Source organism: Procambarus clarkii, chromosome 59 (assembly GCF_040958095.1).
Source record: "Procambarus clarkii isolate CNS0578487 chromosome 59, FALCON_Pclarkii_2.0, whole genome shotgun sequence".
NCBI classification, from domain to species: Eukaryota; Metazoa; Arthropoda; class Malacostraca; order Decapoda; family Cambaridae; genus Procambarus; species Procambarus clarkii.
In genome coordinates this window covers 19,626,056-19,645,658 of record NC_091208.1, presented here as the reverse complement: position 1 = coordinate 19,645,658, position 19,603 = coordinate 19,626,056, and the positions used below count along the sequence as shown (strand labels likewise).

Sequence of the window (19,603 nt, the reverse complement as noted above, 5' to 3'; positions counted from 1 at the left end):
TGATTAAATATTTATCATGGTAAAGCACTAAGTCAGAATGTCTACATAGCACTTCAATGTACAATTCAATCAAAGCAATTAAATACCATTAATAACCATTGCAAGCCATTAAGCCATTCTGACAGGTGTGATAAGCTTCTAGCTAGTGGTCCACTAATAGCATAGTTGCACATGCTTACCTGTTACCATTGGCACCTGTTAAACCATTGTCCTGCTCAATATACCATGAGCCTTGCCAACTTAAGCTAAAATACTTCTATTAGCATCAGAATCCTGGTCACTAAATCCTGAAACCGATAACTGAAACTCGTTCATGATCTTTATCTCTGTCATTATCATCAATAATAATTGCAAATGCCTCCTTTATTTTATGAAGGGCTAACGCCACCTTCATCAAAACAAGCCAGTGGCCATGGAGCCGGTCGGCCGAGCGGACAGCACGCTGGACTTGTGATCCTGTGGTCCTGGGTTCGATCCCAGACGCCGGCGAGAAGCAATGGGCAGAGTTTCTTTCACCCTATGCCCCTGTTACCTAGCAGTAAAATAGGTACCTGGGGTGTTAGTCAGCTGTCACGGGCTGCTTCCTGGGGGTGGAGGCCTGGTCGAGGACCGGGCCGCGGGGACACTAAAAGCCCCGAAAATCATCTCAAGATAACCTCAAGAAGATGGTGGAGGGGTGGGGAAGGTGTAAGAGCACTAAATTATGTTGAGTGGAAAAGTCATCATAAGAACATGTACTTTATTTCTTAAACTACCTGTATTTATAGAAGAATGAAGTACAGTTCTCAATAAAACTCTTTCAGACATATTTACACATCTTGTAATGATAGGTAGCCATTCTGTATATGGAATTAACAGTGCAAATTTGATCATTTTGAAAATTGTGTACAAATCTAAATACATAACTAACAGTACTCCACGATTATTTAATCTTCATGGGGCTGCACATTAACAAATAACTTCTGCTTAACATATAAATCAAATCTAATTGCATTGTACTGCATTAAATATACAAAAACCTAATATTTTTCAAGTTTAACATACAAAAAAGAGACTATACACAGTACCATTCTTGTTAGTGGTTTTATAGTTAATTTACACTGGTTAGTCTGAGCAAAACTTCCGACTTTTGGACACATCGTCCTGACAAACAACTAACTAACCCCAGGAGACTGCCAAAATTCTTGACCACAAAAAATATAATGAAGAATTTGCCCACGGAGCAATCAAAGTCTCGGCATTTCAATTTCTACCATAATTGTCGAGCAATTTGCAACATTAACAAGACATACATATGAGGATAGGTATACAGCTGATGAAGCAGGTTCAGCTACAGTTCAATGTCATCGCTTGCTTCTTAAGCAGTTAACCCTAATCGTTTCATCTCTTCCATTAACAGGTTACCCATTTGTGCTGGACTCCTCGACACAATAACGCCAGCCTGCAACCACACAAAAGCATGTTAATTGGTGTAATTAAAAAACAAAAAAAAGCACATGAAATTTTTCCGAAAAGTATTGAAACTACAGAATATACAGTACAGTACGTAACTTTAGAATACAAATTTATAGATAAAAAGGAGAGCAAAAGAAAAATAAATATATAGTATGAACAGCAATAAATAGTGACAAAATCCTGTTTAATAACCATCACCATTTGCCTGCATCATTCCCTTACCGACAGCCTTCCTATATTCTGTCACACCCTTACCGACAGCCTTCCTATATTCTGTCACACCCTTACCGACAGCCTTCCTATATTCTGTCACACCCTTACCGACAGCCTTCCTATATTCTGTCACACCCTTACCGACAGCCTTCCTATATTCTGTCACACCCTTACCGACAGCCTTCCTATATTCTGTCACACCCTTACCGACAGCCTTCCTATATTCTGTCACACCCTTACTGACAGCCTTCCTATATTCTGTCACACCCTATCTTGAGTTTTGCCTGCCTAATTTATGCCTCCAACTTTCTTACCGTCTTCAGTCATCTGGCAGCCGATTTTTTTTTCAAAGCTTTTTCTCATCTTATGGAATTAAATAAATTATCTAATGTTTATCCCACCTCTTGGCTCCTTAACCTTTAATAATCATCATCTTTGGTTAAGTCCATTAATTTATTTTCCAGTTCTTACATCATGTAATCAGTTAAGACAGCAAGACAAAGAAAACTTAAGGCTAGCCTTGATTTGACAATGTTTCAGCAAGTCGGAGCTTTATTATGGACTCGAGAGTCTCAAGGTCATGTACGCGGCCTCGGCCTGGGTTGGTCAGATGTGTTTGATGCAGACTTTCGTAACATATATTACCTTAGGTCTATTATAGTACTGTACATATATGTGCTATACTAGGTCTACTAATGTTTAAATTTGGGTTTTAACTTTATTTTTCTCAAAGTAGAAAATTAGTTACATTATTGGTATTTCCGACCAAATAGCTTTGTAAACTTCCGGTAGTTTTTTAGTATGCAGACTAAAACTAAAAAGTAACCATGCTTATGTTTTAACCCCTGTACACCTGTTTTTGGCAAAAACTTCACAGTGCAATTGTTAAGGATATATTTTTGTTGTTTTTATAAATGTTCATGTAAAATTAATGTCAAAATGTTTCCAAACTCAACTGTTTTCATTTTATAACACAAAGAGTGATGAAAACATTAAAAAAAACATTAAAATATAGCCTAATTAAAAAAAAAAATGGACAACTCTCAAAACAGTATTTGTCGTTTGGTGTTGGGAGCCGGTCGGCCGAGCGGACAGCACGCTGGACTTGTGATCCTGTGGTCCTGGGTTCAATCCCGGGCGCCGGCGAGAAACAATGGGCAGAGTTTCTTTCACCCTATGCCCCTGTTACCTAGCAGTAAAATAGGTACCTGGGTGTTAGTCAGCTGTCACAGGCTGCTTCCTGGGGGTGGAGGCCTGGTCGAGGACCAGGCCGCGGGGACACTAAAGCCCCGAAATCATCTCAAGAATACCTGTGCAGTGGTTAAGGGTAAATATACTGGTAACTCTGAAAATTCTGTCCTGGAGTAAAGTTGGCTTTGGCACCTTAACTATAATAAAGAACTGTAATGAGAATGCTTGTTATGATATTTAATGGCTGCAACTGACCTTTTCAAGGGCGTTTATCTTATCAATAGCTCCGCCCTTGCCACCAGAAATAATGGCACCAGCATGTCCCATACGACGACCAGGGGGTGCTGTTAAGCCAGCAATAAATGATACAACAGGTTTAGCACCGGGTCCCTGGAAGATAATTGGTTATTGTAATAGAATTACATAAAACACTTACAAAATAATAAATATAAACAAATACTAAAGCATCTGATTTTGCACAATGGGATTTAATTTTGATTATTTTGCAGTCAATCATGGTCAACTCAGATTAAGTGACTGCGTAGCAATGAGAGTTGTTGGCATCAAGAAATAAAAACCAATCATTGATTGGTAACCAATCCTATTACTATCTCCTTCGGTGGTTATAATAGGAGCTGCCTCGTATGGGCCAATAGGCCTCCTGCAGTTCTCATTACTACTATCCCCTACACCTGACTTTCCTCCTCAGCTCTCTCTTGCCTATTTATTGCCTGTCCCTACCTCATCACAATCGACTTGAGAATGGTCCAGGACGGACCGAAACGTTGTCGTCCCTTCAATTTCTAGTGTGTGGTCTGGTCAACATCACCAATCATTGAATTTACATAAACATGCTCAATGTCTTTCACCCGGCCTCGATTCATTCTCCCCGTGTTGTGCCCTTTCAAAAAAATCTTTAAAATGCATTTAGAATAATACTGATGATACCACACTTGATGGATGCATCTGACCAAAATCTGAACTCCAGCTCTGACCTCGTGCAATGCAATTAAAACTTACGGAATTGTGTTCCTTTAAGTACTCGGCAGCCTTTTCCTCAGCGCCGCCACCAATCTCACCAATGAGAATGATTCCCTTGGTGTCAGGACACTGGAAATACAAGAATAAAAAACTATGAAATCCAGGACCATACTGTATACAGCCTGAAAATCAAATATCCACAAAAGCACTGCTAAGTCCACAATCAAGAAGTAACCATAACTCCACTTCATGTAATACTGAACAGTTTAGTATGAAGAAAACATTGAACTCTTTAATTACACAACAATCAAAATACTGTATGATGCTTTCCAGCCATTTTTTTTATTATACTATTTTTATGAGCAGGTGGAAGCTTTTTATGAGAGGGTGGAAACAAGAAGCAGTCAGTTTGGTAATGCCATACAATATACCAGATTTGTGACTATTCATAGTTTGTGGTTATCTTGTGGTTATCTTGAGATGATTTTGGAGCTTAGCGTCCTCGCAGCCTGGTCCTCGACCAGGCCTTCCTTTTGTTACCCCCCCCCCCTTCCCCGCCAGGAAGCAGCCCGTAGCAACTGTCCAACTCCCAAGTATCTAGTTACTGCTAGGTGAACAGGTGCATCAAGGTGAAAGAAACTCTGCCCATTTGTTTCCGCCTCCACTAGGGATCGAACCCAGAACCTCAGGAATACGAATCCGAAGCGCTGTCCACTCAGCTGTCAGGCCCCTACTCACCCAACTCAAGTCAGGTATTGACACTTTCTAGATAACTGTACAATCAATACATTCTTGCATCTTGGCACCTTCCAAACATTCAATAAAATGTCTAAAGTTACCATCAAAAAAAAAAAAAAAAAAAACTGTAATGATAACTTAAACAAAACATGAAAATTTCAAAGATCTTGAGAGCAGTGACTGCCAGTTCCTTTGTCATTTGTTTACGTACGTCCATAATCATTTCATGGGATGGGAGGCCATCAAATTTGAGAAAACAACGCACCACCATCTTACAGTTGTCACCCACAGCAACCTCCATCACTCCATACAGTACTCCAGGTGTACAGTACTCTTTAATTTGTATACACAGACATTTATACCCTTCATTAAACTGCTTCAATCCAACCTTGTTCATACCACACCTAAGAGTTTTCACATTTATTCCATACAATAATATGCCCAACTGGATGGTAGAGCGACGGTCTCACTTCATGCAGGTTGGCGTTCAATCCCCGATCGTCCAAGTGGTTGAGCACCATTCCTTTCCCCCTTGTCCCATCCCAAATCCTTATCCTGACCCCTTCCCAGTGCTATATAGTCATAATGACTTGGTGCTTTTCCCCGATAATTCCCTCCCGCCATACAATAATACACTAACCATGTCTGCCTACCTTTTTCCTTGCCATCTTCTCCCCCAGCCCTTAAATTCACTCAAAACACAGCATGCTCATCTCAACCTTGCAGTTTTCCGACTTTGCACTCCACATCTCTCCACGAAATTTACATTTCTTACTCCATCTATTCTCCTAATATCATAACTGCTTCTTAGATTATTCCTTCATACTGCTCTCTTCATTTTTCATATTCTTGCCACACAAATTGTCTAACCATACATGGTATACCTAACGGTAGACACAGACACTCCTTCACACAAACCCCTGGCCACATCTACACCAGTCTTGTTTTGTCTAATCGGGGCTTTCGTTGCACCAGCCACTTTTCTTCCCCGACTCAAAGTGATTAAGGAAATGGGCCCTCTGAAAACAAAAAAAAACTGGCCAACTAATAAATGATAAGACAAATGGGCAATATGCTAAATAACTACTTTGCCTAAATGTTACCAGTGAAGACACAAGCCAATCTTACCAACGTATTAGTAATACAGTATACAGGTAAGGCAATGAAGATAAACTATTCAGTACTTAGGTTAACAAAGATGACAATTTAAATGAAAAATTAAAACCAAATTAATCACCATGACAAGGAAGTGTTAAGTTATGTTTGTAAGAAGTGCAAAAAGGAACTCTGTGACCCACTAATAACTATTCATTAAGTCAACACAGGACTTAAAAATGTCCTGTGGTCTCAAAATGGAAGGACAGATCTCTTACTGCAATGTGTGACGAGCCAAACATCATCTTGAGGTTATCTTGAGATGATTTCGGGGCTTTTTAGTGTCCCCGCGGCCCGGTCCTCGACCAGGCCTCCACCCCCAGGAAGCAGCCCGTGACAGCTGACTTAACACCCAGGTACCTATTTTACTGCTAGGTAACAGGGGCATAGGGTGAAAAACTCTGCCCATTGTTTCTCGCCGGCGCCTGGGATCGAACCCAGGACCACAGGATCACAAGTCCAGTGTGCTGTCCACTCGGCCGACCGGCTCCCCTCATACTGCCCCTCAACATCAATAGTGGAAAAGTACCTTGAGACTATACTGCAATAGCGAATTCAATATGAAAACCCCGATTCATATGGCCTGATAAAAGACAACACGGTTTCTTGTGATACTCATAAATTTATCTTTCCACAAAAGTGTATTCAAGGTTGTCGACAGCAACAACAATTACATTACATACAGTATGATGATTATCTTGACCACAATAAGGCCTTTGACACTACCCCATGAAAGACTGATCAAGAAGATTGAGGCTCACAGAATTATAAGTTAAGTTTTCAATTAGACCAGAGCCTGGTTGAAGGATAGGAAGCAGAGTATTAGCACCAACAACAGTGAAGTCAAAGTGGCCAAATGTGGCTTCTGCATTGGTGTGCCCCAAGGGTCCGTATTGGGACCTTTGCTGTTCATAAAATGTCAATGACTTAAATGGTGGGTTGAAGAGTAACACAATCAAGTAAAGTTCCCAGATGACAAGAGTGAGAATAGAAAACTCGAATAAGAATTATTGTGGAACTCTTCACATTGCAGAACTGGGTAAAAAAAGTAGCAGATGAAATTCAATATAAAGACCACAAGTCTTAAATTGGAGAAAATGGAATTGGCACCATCTACTGAATAAATGATGTAGATTTGGGCAAATTGAGTTGCAAATCAGACTTGTAGGGGGTGGGGGAGGGGAGGTTGGGACCATGACTGGAAATGACCCAAGACCTAGGCAAGTGAATCAGTGCACGTAACAAAGTATGTAAAATGCATGGGCTTATAACCAAAAGTGTCAACAATACAGTACACAAATATCCTTCTCTAACTATATTTTGCCCTGGTGAGGGGCCCCATTTATGCCACACTGACCAATTCAGGTCACCACATTACACAGCCGACATTAACCTTTTTGTGAATATTCAAGGTAGATGACCAGACGGGTTCCTAGGTGTTGGGAACTTTCATATGAGAAGAAATTAAGGGAGCCTGGCTCGATGGATACCTGAGGAACAATGGATGCACGGGGAAGAGGGAGTTGCATTTAGATGAGCATCACCCAGAATAGTCAAAAGGACCACTGCAATGACTCCTTCTTCCTAAGTTCTTATTTATCTACCTAATCTTTTCACAGTCCCATCATATCTATTTATAACATTATGGAAACTAATACTATACAAAAATAATATATTTACTAACCCTAAGGAAGGTTTCAAGACAGTCTATAAAATTTGTGCCGTTGAAGGGATCACCACCAATGCCAATACAGAGTGTTTGGCCAAGGCCCACAAGTGTTGTTTGATGGACTGCTTCATATGTCAAGGTTCCAGACCGAGACACAATGCCGATACAGCCCTTTTTGTGAATGTGTCCCGGCATAATGCCAATCTTGCACTGTGGAATGGGGGAAAAAAGGCATGAGCATTACTTCAGGATAATCACTTGACAAAACACCTTATACAATAAAAGTTAAAAATTTTACTCTTAAAAATAAAATAAATATTTTAAGTAAACTAGAATTTCTATTATAAAAATAAGTAAAGAAAGAATAGCAAGGCAGAATAAATTATTACTCCATATACAAATAATACTATACAGTGTGTATTTACTATTTGTATCTGCAGAATCAAGCTATTAGCTCTTGGACCCCGCCTTTCTAATCAATTCATTTTTCCTCTATTATATCTACTACATACATTTCTCTCTAACACACACACATTTCCAGGAAGCAGCCCATAGCAGCTATCTAACTCCCAGGTACCTATTTACTGCTAGGTGAACTGGGCATCAGTGTGAAGGAAACTCTCCCCATTTGTTCCGCCTCCGCCGGGAATCAAACCCGGGCCTTTAGGACTACGACCCCCAAGCGCTGCCAACTCAGCCGCATGCCCCCCCCCCCTCCACTGGAAGTAACACCTCACAAACTAAAAAGACTAAACTTGCCATTATAGAAGAAAAAATATAACAGTATAGAAATTAAATAGATACACAGTGTCAGATAAAAACAGATTAAGAACATCCTACCTTTTCTGGAGCAATGATACCCGGGCAATTGGGACCAATGAGCCGACTCTTATCTTGACGGAGGAGAGCATGTTTGACTCTGACCATATCCTGCTGTGGAATGCCTTCTGTGATGCATACAATTAGTCCAATCTCTGCTTCAATAGCTTCTAATATTGCTTTAGCAGCACCAGGAGGAGGAACATAGATCACAGAGGCATCAGCATCTGTCCATGCATACAATTAAAAAAATGTATAAACATCTCTAATTATAACAAAATGTAAATACAGTATGCAGATAAAGGGTTAAAGGTGAAAATGATAATTACTATAACTATGAACAGCCAGGTCTTTTTTTAGTATCACATAACTGTTGCATTGACTTTCATAAAGTGCATTTTTACTGTATTATTTCTAATACAATTAACCACTTCTAAAAGTGCCTTCTTTTACGTCTCTTCTAATTTCACACCTATTGAAAGTGAAAACTAACTGCAAACCAAAATTAAAACTTTTTAAAGTAAGTTTGTTTCTAACACAGTATAGTACAGTATTAAGATTGCGAAGGAAAATTTAAAAATAAAATCAGGAGATAAATCTTTCCCAAGGATTATAAGAAAACAGGCACCTTTCCAAGGCACTATAAGAAAACAAAAAACTATGAAATTTTCCAGTTTTTCTGAAAACTAGAGTTTTCTCTACCCCTCAAGCATGGCCTAGGGCCACACTTGTCTTGTAATAACGTAATCTAAAAGGCTGTTGCTAGGCTAACACACACACATCACTGTTCTTTAAAAAAAAAAAAAATTAGGCCTACAACACGTTGACATGACATTACTCACCAGTTGCAGCTTTGGCTTCAGCAACGGAATTGAACACAGATAAATTGAGATGTTTCTTGCCACCTTTGCCTGGCGACACCCCGCCCACCATCAGAGTACCATATTCAATTGCTTGGCGAGAGTGGAAGGTTCCCTGCTTGCCAGTAAATCCCTGGCAGATTACTCGTGTGTGCTCATTTACTGCTAAGTTTGGTCGTGTCACTGCATAGCATGACCTCGCAGCAACTGGGGTCACACCTAAACAACAGAAGGAAAGTACTGTATACAGTATATATAAACTAACCCAGATTGAAAATTAATGTAAGCATTACACTATTTACATAGTGTTATACATTAGTAATAAGAGTAATAATACTTTATTCATAATAATATGCATACAAAGAATAAGATTGAGGTATAATTGTAGGTATAGGGGTTGCACATAAAACAGTCACTACTATACAAAAGTGTTTCTGGCAAAACTTTGAATATTTATGATTAAAAATGATGCCAGAATAAAATCAGGAAATTACAGAGATGGAAGACTAAATTTAAATAATGTACTATTACTCTATATATAAATGGAATTTCATTTAAACCATGTTAGTACAGTACATCTGATATTATTAAAAATGTTGTAACTGCCTGAATTGCCTGAATGAAACTTAAATAATACCTTGTACGCACTTTTGCTTCTATAGTAGCAAATACTATACAGTATCTAGATATTCTTAATTCCACAACCTGTCAACTTTTTTTTTTTTGAGATATATACAAGAGTTGTTACATTCTTGTACAGCCACTAGTACGCGTAGCGTTTCGGGCAGGTCCCTGGAATACGATCCCCTGCCGCGAAGAATCGTTTTTTCATCCAAGTACACATTTTACTGTTGCGTTAAACAGAGGCTACAGTTAAGGAATTGCGCCCAGTAAATCCTCCCCGGCCTGGATACGAACCCATGACATAGCGCTCGCGGAATGCCAGGCGAGTGTCTTACCACTGCACCACGGAGACTGTGGACATTATAACATTGAACAGTATATACCTTATGTCAGTTTCCCCTCGAGATCTAACATAGGCCTGATGTCTCATTCTAAATGGATTTTCAATGATACAATAAATTTAAAAATACAAAACCCAAGTTATTCTTGCTAGTCATTAAATGAAAGGAACATCAGATGTAGGGTTACCCACAATCTTCACGATACCGTGGTACAGTTGGGTTCGTTCTCGACTTAAATTTTGAGAATTCTGGGTTCGTATCTTAGGCGGGACTAATGATTGGATGTGTTTCCTATCACCTAATTTTCTGTTCACCTAGCAGTAAACAGGTACAGTACATGGAAGTTAGTTAACTCCCAGCTATCAAAGAGTACCCAAACCAATGGGACCAAAGAGCTAAAGCTCAATGCCCCAAGCACAACTAGGCGAGGACAACTGTTGTAAAGTTGCATTCGGTTGAGGGTCAGTAGTTTGACCTTGGGGGACCTTGATATAAGCCTAAAATATATATATATTTACACACTGGTTGCCTGTCCTCGAGCACAATAATTTAATTATAAGCACGAGCCATTACAATTTTAAGATCAGTTAATTTATAACTCAGGTTAATATTTTTTTTTTAAGTGGTTATCCAAGTTCGAGGCCAGTCAGTCCATCGGTACTTGAACAAGACTCGTGTCCACACACTTGAGATTGCCCGAGCCTATCAATCAACTATACCTTTTGTACATGTCCAAGCAATTGGTCCATATCCCAATCTGTACACTGGCAATTTGACAAAGCTTATTTTCTATACGTTTAAACCCACATACTGTACTGTATATCATTAGGTTAGGCTGTGTTCAGTAATAAGGTTTAGGTTGGGTCGAGTAGGGTAAAGTTACTTTTTTTAATCGACTGGTGAATCGTCTTGGGTACATAGCGACTTCCTGGAAGATATCCTCATTGTCTCCAAAGATCGCAAGAGTATGACCATCTTACTAGGATATGACGCGCACATTGTGCCCAAGATGGCTCGTCAACGGATTTTAAAACCCACCCAGCCGTACCCAACCCAAATTATCCAAAACCCAACCTAATACATCCTACCCTAACAAGACATAGTTTTAACAGTCAGAAAAATTGATTGAAACACCCGAGTACGGTTTAACTGTCCCCTTGAGGTCAATTCAGGTTACTGGGTCAACTTAGTCGCCCTTTGACCTATACCCTGTCAAACACACTTGGAAAGAACTTCACACCTACAACCATATCTGACCTATCTCATTGTGAAGCTAGAGCATAAACTTTACTGAAATTGTGTTCTCAAAGGAACTGATTTGGACAACAAACTACTTATATATAATCATTATGGGGCCCAGCCGCCGGCGACCGTATATATTGATCACGTTGTATTGTCCCCATAGGAGAAGTATTAGATAATATAACGATACAAGACACCGGGATATACTTAACTCTATGCGCAAATTGTATCCCGGTGATGTATAAAAACACAATAAATATATATATACAAATACAATTAGCAGCTGACAGGGCGATACTTTGGACCAAGACACCCCCGCGTCCTGGATAATGCCAGCGGCAAATATGTCCGCTCACCTTACCAACCGAGTATTTATATAGCATTAATAAGCATAAATGTGCAGCATTAGGCAGTAATTACGAGGGTCAGAGTGTACTAACCGGTGATGCGGGTCAGAGCTCGGATGGTGGCAGCCATTTTTACACTGAGCGGTGATGACGTCACGAACAGCTGGACCGGCCCGCCAAAATCAAGTTTTATTGACCTGTATTTACCTGAGGTGGCCACCAGCTCTCTAGTGGCCTCGACGGCAACAACAGGCCGGCGGCTTGTCAAAGGCCACTCCTCCACCTTCCCCCACTTCTTCTCATGATTTTTATCCAGCTAGATTGTGATTTGCAGCAATGTCTTTGCTGATGTCAATGAAACTTTCAGATATTCATTAAATTTTTAACTAGTTCATCATGACTCTAATGTGCTTAGCTAAATAATTTTTTGGCTTCAGTCCCTGAGCCCATTATGTGCCTCTGTATCCTTTTCCACTACCGCCAACAGGATAGGTATGGAGTGTATAATAAATGAACTATAGTAACTATTGATTCCTTTATTTATTGACACAATCAAGAGGATAACATCAGCGGCATATGCCAGGCTGGCCAACATACGAACGGCATTCAGAAACTCGTGTAAACAATCATTCAGAACTTTGTATATCACATATGTCAGGCCAATCCTGGAGTAAGCAGCCCCAGCATGGAGTCCATATATACTGAAGGATAAGACTAAACCAGAAAAAGTTCAAAGATTTGAATTAAAAAAACTCAGATTTTTAGAATGAAGTTTTTAATTTCAATTTACAATATACAAAGTTTTAAATATCAGAAATGTCTTTTTCTGGTTTATTAAGCAAAATAGATTTTATACAAAATTTTAAAATATCCTGAGTTATTTTACAATTTATTCATATATTTTAGTTTTGTTTTATTAGTTTTATAAAACTGTAATATCACTATAGCTATAGGTTAAGTACTAATTGTAATTAAGAAGCAATAAAATTATTATCTTCAAAAACTAAGACGGTTAGGTGAGGTTGTGGTTTTCTATTCAGTTTCTCAGGTAAACTCAAATATTCACAATATATTTGACAGTACGATTTAATACTAAGTGAAAATAAGTACAATTCCTAACTGCTATGAATAGTACATAATTGCACTTATTTGTCATCTTTCATTTACCACCCCATTTTTGGAGGACGGGCTGCCTGGCGCTATACGCTAGAAATTTCAATATGGCGTTCAAAAAATTTTAGGCAGACGGTCTCTGAGTCGGTTGGACGCTTACGGTTCATCGACGACGACCCCATCACAGTGTTGCCAGATTGGGCTACAAATAGCGAATTGGGCTACTTTTGAGAGCCCCGCGCTCCCAAATTTTTAATATCGCTACTTGCTACTTTTTTGGGCTAATTTAAAAGCAAGATGTGCTAATTTGGGCTATTAATGTTAAGATTGTACGATTGCGAGTTACATGACAGTAACTAAGCTATAAATAACTGTAATTAATAATAATTGTAAATATTAATTAATTCTAATTCATATTATTTAATAAATTAGTCCCAATTCAATGCAGAGTTTTCTTCCAAGCACAGAAACTTGTAAATATAAATACAAGGTAATAGATAGATCGATAAATAAATAGACAACTTTCAAATATTGCACCAAGTAATGGCGAGAGGAAAAAAACTAGACAGTATACATTACATTCGAAATTAATAATGGATGAATGGTAATAAATTGGTGTATGTTTGTATGTGTACCAGACAAAGTCCATTTAATGGCAGAATTTTGCCATTTTGTGTAAAAACTTTTATATCTCATATTATTAATTATAACAGTAATCGAAAAAAGTCATAGTTTGTATATACAAGAGATGAAACAGAGAGCCATGAGCTAGAGCGATGTGCTGAGTCCATAAGGAGGCCGAGCTTCCAGAAATACCTTCCTGTGATTGGCTGTTGCGGGGAATACCAACACTCTTTTATGAATAAAATTTAAACTAAGAAATAGGTCCTTGTGCACAACAACAAGGTTGTTGTGAAAAAGAACAGCGATTTCTGTTTTGCACCTGACAGAAATCTCCATCTAACTGAATAATTTATTCGAATAAGAGGGCAGAGCAGTGTATAATTATTTGTGTCAAGGCAACCCCCAATAATAACGTCACAAGTCAGGTAGCCAGCCCATGTTTCTGTAACACCCGTTACATTCTGCAATATTTAATTATCACTATATTAATACTTTTAAATACTTAACATTTCACTTTTTAGGTAGATTTAAGTTGAGGCAGAATGTCATAAGCAAGGATGGTGTGCCGAATAAAGATGATTTATTAAGTGGATGGAGCCTTTAGCTGATTCCTTCCTGTGATTGGCTGTTGTGTGAATGTCAACGTTTATATGAATAAAATGCAAAATAAGAAATACGTCCTTTTGCTCAATAACCTTGTTGTTGTACAAAATAACAACAATTTTTGTTTTATACAAGACAGACATTTCCATCTAACTGAATAATGTAGACCAATAAGAGGACGGAGGCATTTTATCGCCGATATTATTTGTGTGAGGCAACTCCCACTGATGACGTCACAAGTCAGGTAGCCAGCCCATGTTTCTGTAACACTCGTTACATCCTACAGTATTTAATTATCACTATATTAATACTTTTAAATACTTAACATTTCACTTTTTAGGTAGATTAAAGTTGAAGCAGAATGTCATAAGCAAGGATGGTGTGCTGAATAAAGATGATTTATTAAGTGGATGGAGCCTTTAGCTGATCCCTTCCTGTGATTGGCTGTTGTGTGAATGTCAACAAAGAGACTCTACCAATGAAATGCCATTTATTATGCACCCCATACCATCTGTGGGCGGAACTAGGAACCTCCTACCCGAGCACAACAACCCGCCTTATGGGTTGCTGTTTGGCTATTTATAGTGCGTTGGAAAAAAACTAGATGGCGTTAGTTGTATTTTGTAGGGTAATTTGTTATAAGTGTAATTTGATGTCAACAGATGGCGTAAGCTGTATCTTATGGCCACTGTTGACCAGCCAGTTGATAGTGTTCTCTTCTGCCGACAGATGGCATCAGCTGTATTATTATTACTTCCGAATTCCCTTTAAACACTGATCTACAAATCCCTTGGCTTATGATAAGGTTTTATACCATTTATGATAAGTATTAGATAACTGGAGTTCCGCAATTACTTTTATTTATCAACTGTTTAGGATATCATATAATGTCTGGTTAGGACGTACTGCTCTCCATTGATGAAGATTAACCACCCAAGAGGTGGCACGGGCATGAATAGCCCGTAAATACTGCTCTCGTAATATTATTCAGGGGGGTGGGGGAACTATCAAGTGAAAGCGCAAAGCCATTACGACTATATAGCACTCAGAAGGGATCAGGATACGGATTTGGGATGGAACGGGGGAAAGGAATGATGCCCAACCTCTTGGGCGGTCGGGGATTGAACGCGGGCCTGTAGGAAACGAGACCGTCGCTCTACCGTCCAGCCCAAGTGGTTAAGCGTAATATTATTAAAACAACAATTTATGCATATAATAACAGCATTTCACACTAAAAATACTTGGATATATTGAAATTTGGTAGTGAATTCCAATCTAGGAATCTCCTATGACTAAACTGTACTTTTTAATCATTTTTATGTACTTACTACTTATTATTAAATTATTAAGTACTCACTATAACAATTAAATGTATTATTTTATTTAATATTTAAATTAAATGATAAAATAATAGGTAATAATAAATCATTGTGTAGGGGGACAGGCAGCCAGTGTATATATACATATTAGACTTATACCAAGGTGCCACAAAGGTGCCACAAAGGTGCCAAATTAAAGACTGGGAGCTGCCGGGGCGGGCCCAAGGGCTGCTGGCGGCCCTGATGGCCAGGCTGAACTTCCGCGCCCTTATAATCACCATTGTTTAATAATCTTCACAGGGAGAAACAACTGTAAATATAGGAATAGTTTATTACAACATACACGGTAAAGAAAACAGCTCGGAAACTAAGGAAATAAAGCTGCCGAAAAAAACATTGAAGTCCACTTCAAGTTCAAGTATGTTTATTGAGACAATAAAAAAATACATCTCAAAGGGATAGAGTAGCTTAGGCTATTTCTACCCCCCCCCCCCCCCCTCTACTTCAAGTCCCTCAAGGGGCGCACAAATTCAGTGAGTACAAATACACAAATCACAACAAGAATCCCATTTAACATTGCAGGTTAAAATAGGAAGCACAGCATATAAGTGTTACAAGTGAGTTACAAGTGAGAAGGCGGTGGAGACCGGAATTGCACACTGATTTTAATGCAGATATGTCGTGATTATCATAATATAAAGATGTGAAGGCACGAAAACCTTTTTATTCGTTAAATTTTATAAGGCAATTAAAAGAACCTAGAACTTTTTGAACAGAGGAAGAACCTCTGTTCAAGTCCCAAATTTTCAAAATTTTTAATTTTTAAATTTTTTCACATTCAAATTTTCAAAAAAAAACAATAAAAATTTGGCTTCTCTTATTACAAATTCGCTACTTTTAGACCGTCAGGTCGCTACTTTCAGCAATTTGGATCTGGCAAGTTCCCGTCAGTCGTCAGGAAGCAGCGGTGGTGTGAGCATCGTCGTTCCTGTGTAGGTAAAGTTGATCAATTATTTTTGCTCTCTGATCAGTTGGGAGGTTTAAGTTTAGTTCATGTATTATGCCCCCCATACCCATCTTGTGGGCGGTAGTGGAAAGGGTTACAGAGGCACATAATGGGCTCAGGGACTGAACCCCACAATTCATTTAGCTAAGCAAGTTACAAAATTCAGTATAAGTCGTCACATCAACAATGGGTTCGAGATCGACCACAAGTACAGTTTCTAAATTAAGCAACTGACATATGTGGAGAGCTAGTGTCACAATTGATATGTTTGTCCTGCACACCGCCCCCCATCCAGTGGGCAGCGGTGGATAGGTTACAATCACTCTTAGTTACTACCTACAGTTAGCAAACTGGGGATATGCAATGAGATATGTAGCCTCTATCATCTTCTCGTATAACCAGACGTCGTATGTCTTCACTCAAACTTGATCTGAATTGCAAATAAGATTACCTATCCAGGGAGACCCACCACGAGGTGTTCCAACCGGGAATAAGGAAAACCAGACTGCTCAGTACACAGTACTGTACAGTCACCTGTAACTACGGGTGTGCAAGATCAGCTGAGATGTTGTTGTTGTTATAGATTAAGCTACTCGGAACAAGTTCCAAGTAGCACGGGCTATGGTGAGCCCGTAACTTACCTGGCACAGGAGCGGGGCAAGTAGCACGGGCTATGGTGAGCCCGTAGTGGACTTACCTGGCACAGGAGCGGTGCTGCTCTGATCAGCTGAGAGTGGTGGTGGTTTAAGATTCAGCTACTGGGAACAAAACGTTCCAAGTAGCACGGGCTATGGTGAGCCCGTAACTTACCTGGCACAGGAGCGGTGCTGTAACTGCAGCTGAGAGTCTGAACCATTATTTTACACAGGTGGTGCCCAGAATAGTCTCTCCTTCCACCTCATTCCACCCCTCTTCATTCTTCCCTCTCCCCACATGTCACCTTCTTTCATCCCGCTCCCATTTCCCCATCTTTACCCCCCCCCCTCCCCCTCCCCAAAAAAAGGTTAATAATTCAGTCCAATCCCCATGGTATTGCAATATACAATGTGGGAGCTGTGTTTTTTTTTTTTTTTTTTGCAGGGATATTCCTGCGTGGGCCCTAAGCCTCTGGCTGGCCCACTGGGCGGGCCCTAAGCCTCTGGCTGGCCCACTAAGTGTTGCTTGTTTCTGTTTTACTTGGGCGGAGTATGAGTATTTATGACTCGTATGGTCGCTTCAGTAAGATTTTGTCAAATGTGTTTAGCAACTTCTGCTATGTTGAATCGAAGTTGAAATCTTAATGGGTTTGTAACTGTGCACTGTGTTAGATAATGTTCCAGTGGTCTGTCGGGCATTTCTCCACAGTGTTGACATTTCCTCTCATCTTCCGGAACCTGTAAGCCTATTTCCCATGCACATGAGTATCCAAGCCTGGTGCGATGTAAGTGTACTTCTGTTGCTCTACTGCTCCCTTTCATCAAACTAAGTGGTTCGTAGTTGGTTGAATTCTTGTACCAACCCGCAGATCCTGATGTTGCAACTGCTGTGTTGTGGTCACTGTACATCTTTTGCATTGGTCTGTTTCTAATTACTTTCTTAATCTGTGATAGATTCTGTGGTATGTAAATGTCTACATTTCTTCTCTTAGTTGCAAGTTTTGCAGCTTCTTCTGCAATGTCATTTCCTATTATTCCCACATGACTTGGCACCCAGTTGATAAGTACCCGTCGGCCTTGTCGTTTGAGTGTTTGCATTAATGATATGACATTTGTGATCAGATGGATGTTATCACATGTGTTCTTGTTGCAAGGTTTCAATGGCAGTTATCGAATCTGTATGTATTATAACATGTCGGTGTTTAGCAAGAGCATGTTCCAACGCCTTTTGAATGGCTAGCATCTCCGTTTGTAAAGTCGAACACCCATTTGAGAGTCTCCAAGTATTTACAGAGTTTACTGCTTTAACTGCTGCTCCGGTTTCTTGTCCCTGCTGGGTGGGAGCTGTGTTCTGACAGTGTCACGTACATGACCTACCTTGAGGTTACCTTGAGGTGCTTCCGTGGCTTAGCGTCCCCGCGGCCCGGTCGTCGACCAGGCCTCCTGGTTGCCGGACTGATCAACCAGGCTGTTGGACGCGGCTGCTCGCAGCCTGACGTATGAGTCACAGCCTGGTTGATCAGGTATCCTTTGGAGGTGCTTATCCAGTTCTCTCTTGAACACTGAGAGGGGTCGGCCAGTTATGCCCCTTATGTGTAGTGGAAGCGTGTTGAACAGTCTCGGACCTCTGATGTTGATAGAGTTCTCTCTCAGAGTACCTGTTGCACCTCTGTTTTTCAACGGGGGTATTCTGCACATCCTGCCATGTCTTCTGGTCTCATGTGATGTTATTTCTGTGTGCAGGTTTGGGACCAGCCCCTCTAATATTTTCCACGTGTAAATTATTATGTACCTCTCCCGCCTGCTGTCAAGGGAGTACAGTTTTAGGCTCTTTAGTCGGTCCCAATAGTTTAGATGTTTTACTGAGTGGATTCTAGCAGTAAAGGATCTCTGCACGCTCTCCAGGTCAGCAATTTCTCCAGTTTTGAAAGGGGCTGTCATTGTGTAGCAGTACTCCACTCTAGAGAGCACAAGCGTTTTGAAAAGTATCATCATCGGTATAGCATCTCTAGTGTAAAAAGTTCTTGTTATCCAACCTGTCATTTTTCTTGCAGTTGTGACGGCTACTTTATTGTGTTCTTTAAGAATATGTAAAGGATTACACAGTCTGCGACAAGAGCTAGCTAATGATATTAGTTAGTATATAGAGAGGCATGGGATCAATAGCCTACACTGGCAAGTCTTGGATACATTTTATGATATCCTCAACAGAAAATAAAAAAAAAAACTAATAATTACAAAACTCCTAATACCAGCATAGTATAAAACCTTATAAGCTACGGAATTTGTGGATCAGTGCTAAAAGGGAATTCTGAGGTAATAATAATAATACAGCTGATGCCATCTGTTTGTTGGCAGAAAAGAACACTATCAACAGGCCTCTCCCATGTACTAGAAATAGCTAAATACCAGCCCATAAAGCGGGTTGTTGTGCTGGAGTAAGAATTCCAAAGGTTGCATATCATTGGTAGAAACTTTGGTGACATTCACCACAACAGCCAATCACAGGAAGGCATCAGCTAAAGGCTCCACAAACTTAATAAAACATATATGTTCAGCACACCATCCCTGCTTATGACATATTCTGCTTCAACATCAATCTACCCAAGAAGTGTTACTTAAAAGTGATAATAAAGTGATAATTAAATATTGCAGGATGTAACAGATG

The 19,603-nt window shown here is 39.7% G+C and overlaps 1 protein-coding gene across 1 annotated transcript; it reads right to left on the bottom strand.

Annotated features, from left to right (window-relative positions):
• Positions 1-725: 725 nt before the first annotated feature.
• Scsalpha1 (Succinyl-coenzyme A synthetase alpha subunit 1) lies at positions 726-11,876 on the bottom strand. Its single transcript, XM_045758428.2, has 7 exons — positions 11,729-11,876; positions 9,064-9,300; positions 8,243-8,448; positions 7,418-7,612; positions 3,880-3,969; positions 3,115-3,249; positions 726-1,441 (listed from the first exon to the last, which is right to left on the bottom strand). Exons 1-7 carry the CDS (start codon positions 11,763-11,765, stop codon positions 1,358-1,360), a joined length of 984 nt encoding a protein of 327 aa, XP_045614384.1. The 5' UTR covers positions 11,766-11,876; the 3' UTR covers positions 726-1,357.
• Between the last annotated feature and the right edge of the window lie 7,727 nt (positions 11,877-19,603).

What these genes read in the sequence shown, in the direction of transcription:
- Scsalpha1 (XM_045758428.2), bottom strand. Translation starts at nt 11,765, where the DNA reads ATGGCTGCCACCATCCGAGCTCTGACCCGCATCACCG. An exon ending in TGAAGCCAAAGCTGCAACTG is followed by an intron (nt 8,449 to 9,063) that starts GTGAGTAATGTC and finishes ATGCATGGACAG; the next exon opens with ATGCTGATGCCTCTGTGATC. An exon ending in GTATCATTGCTCCAGAAAAG is followed by an intron (nt 7,613 to 8,242) that starts GTAGGATGTTCT and finishes CCCATTCCACAG; the next exon opens with TGCAAGATTGGCATTATGCC.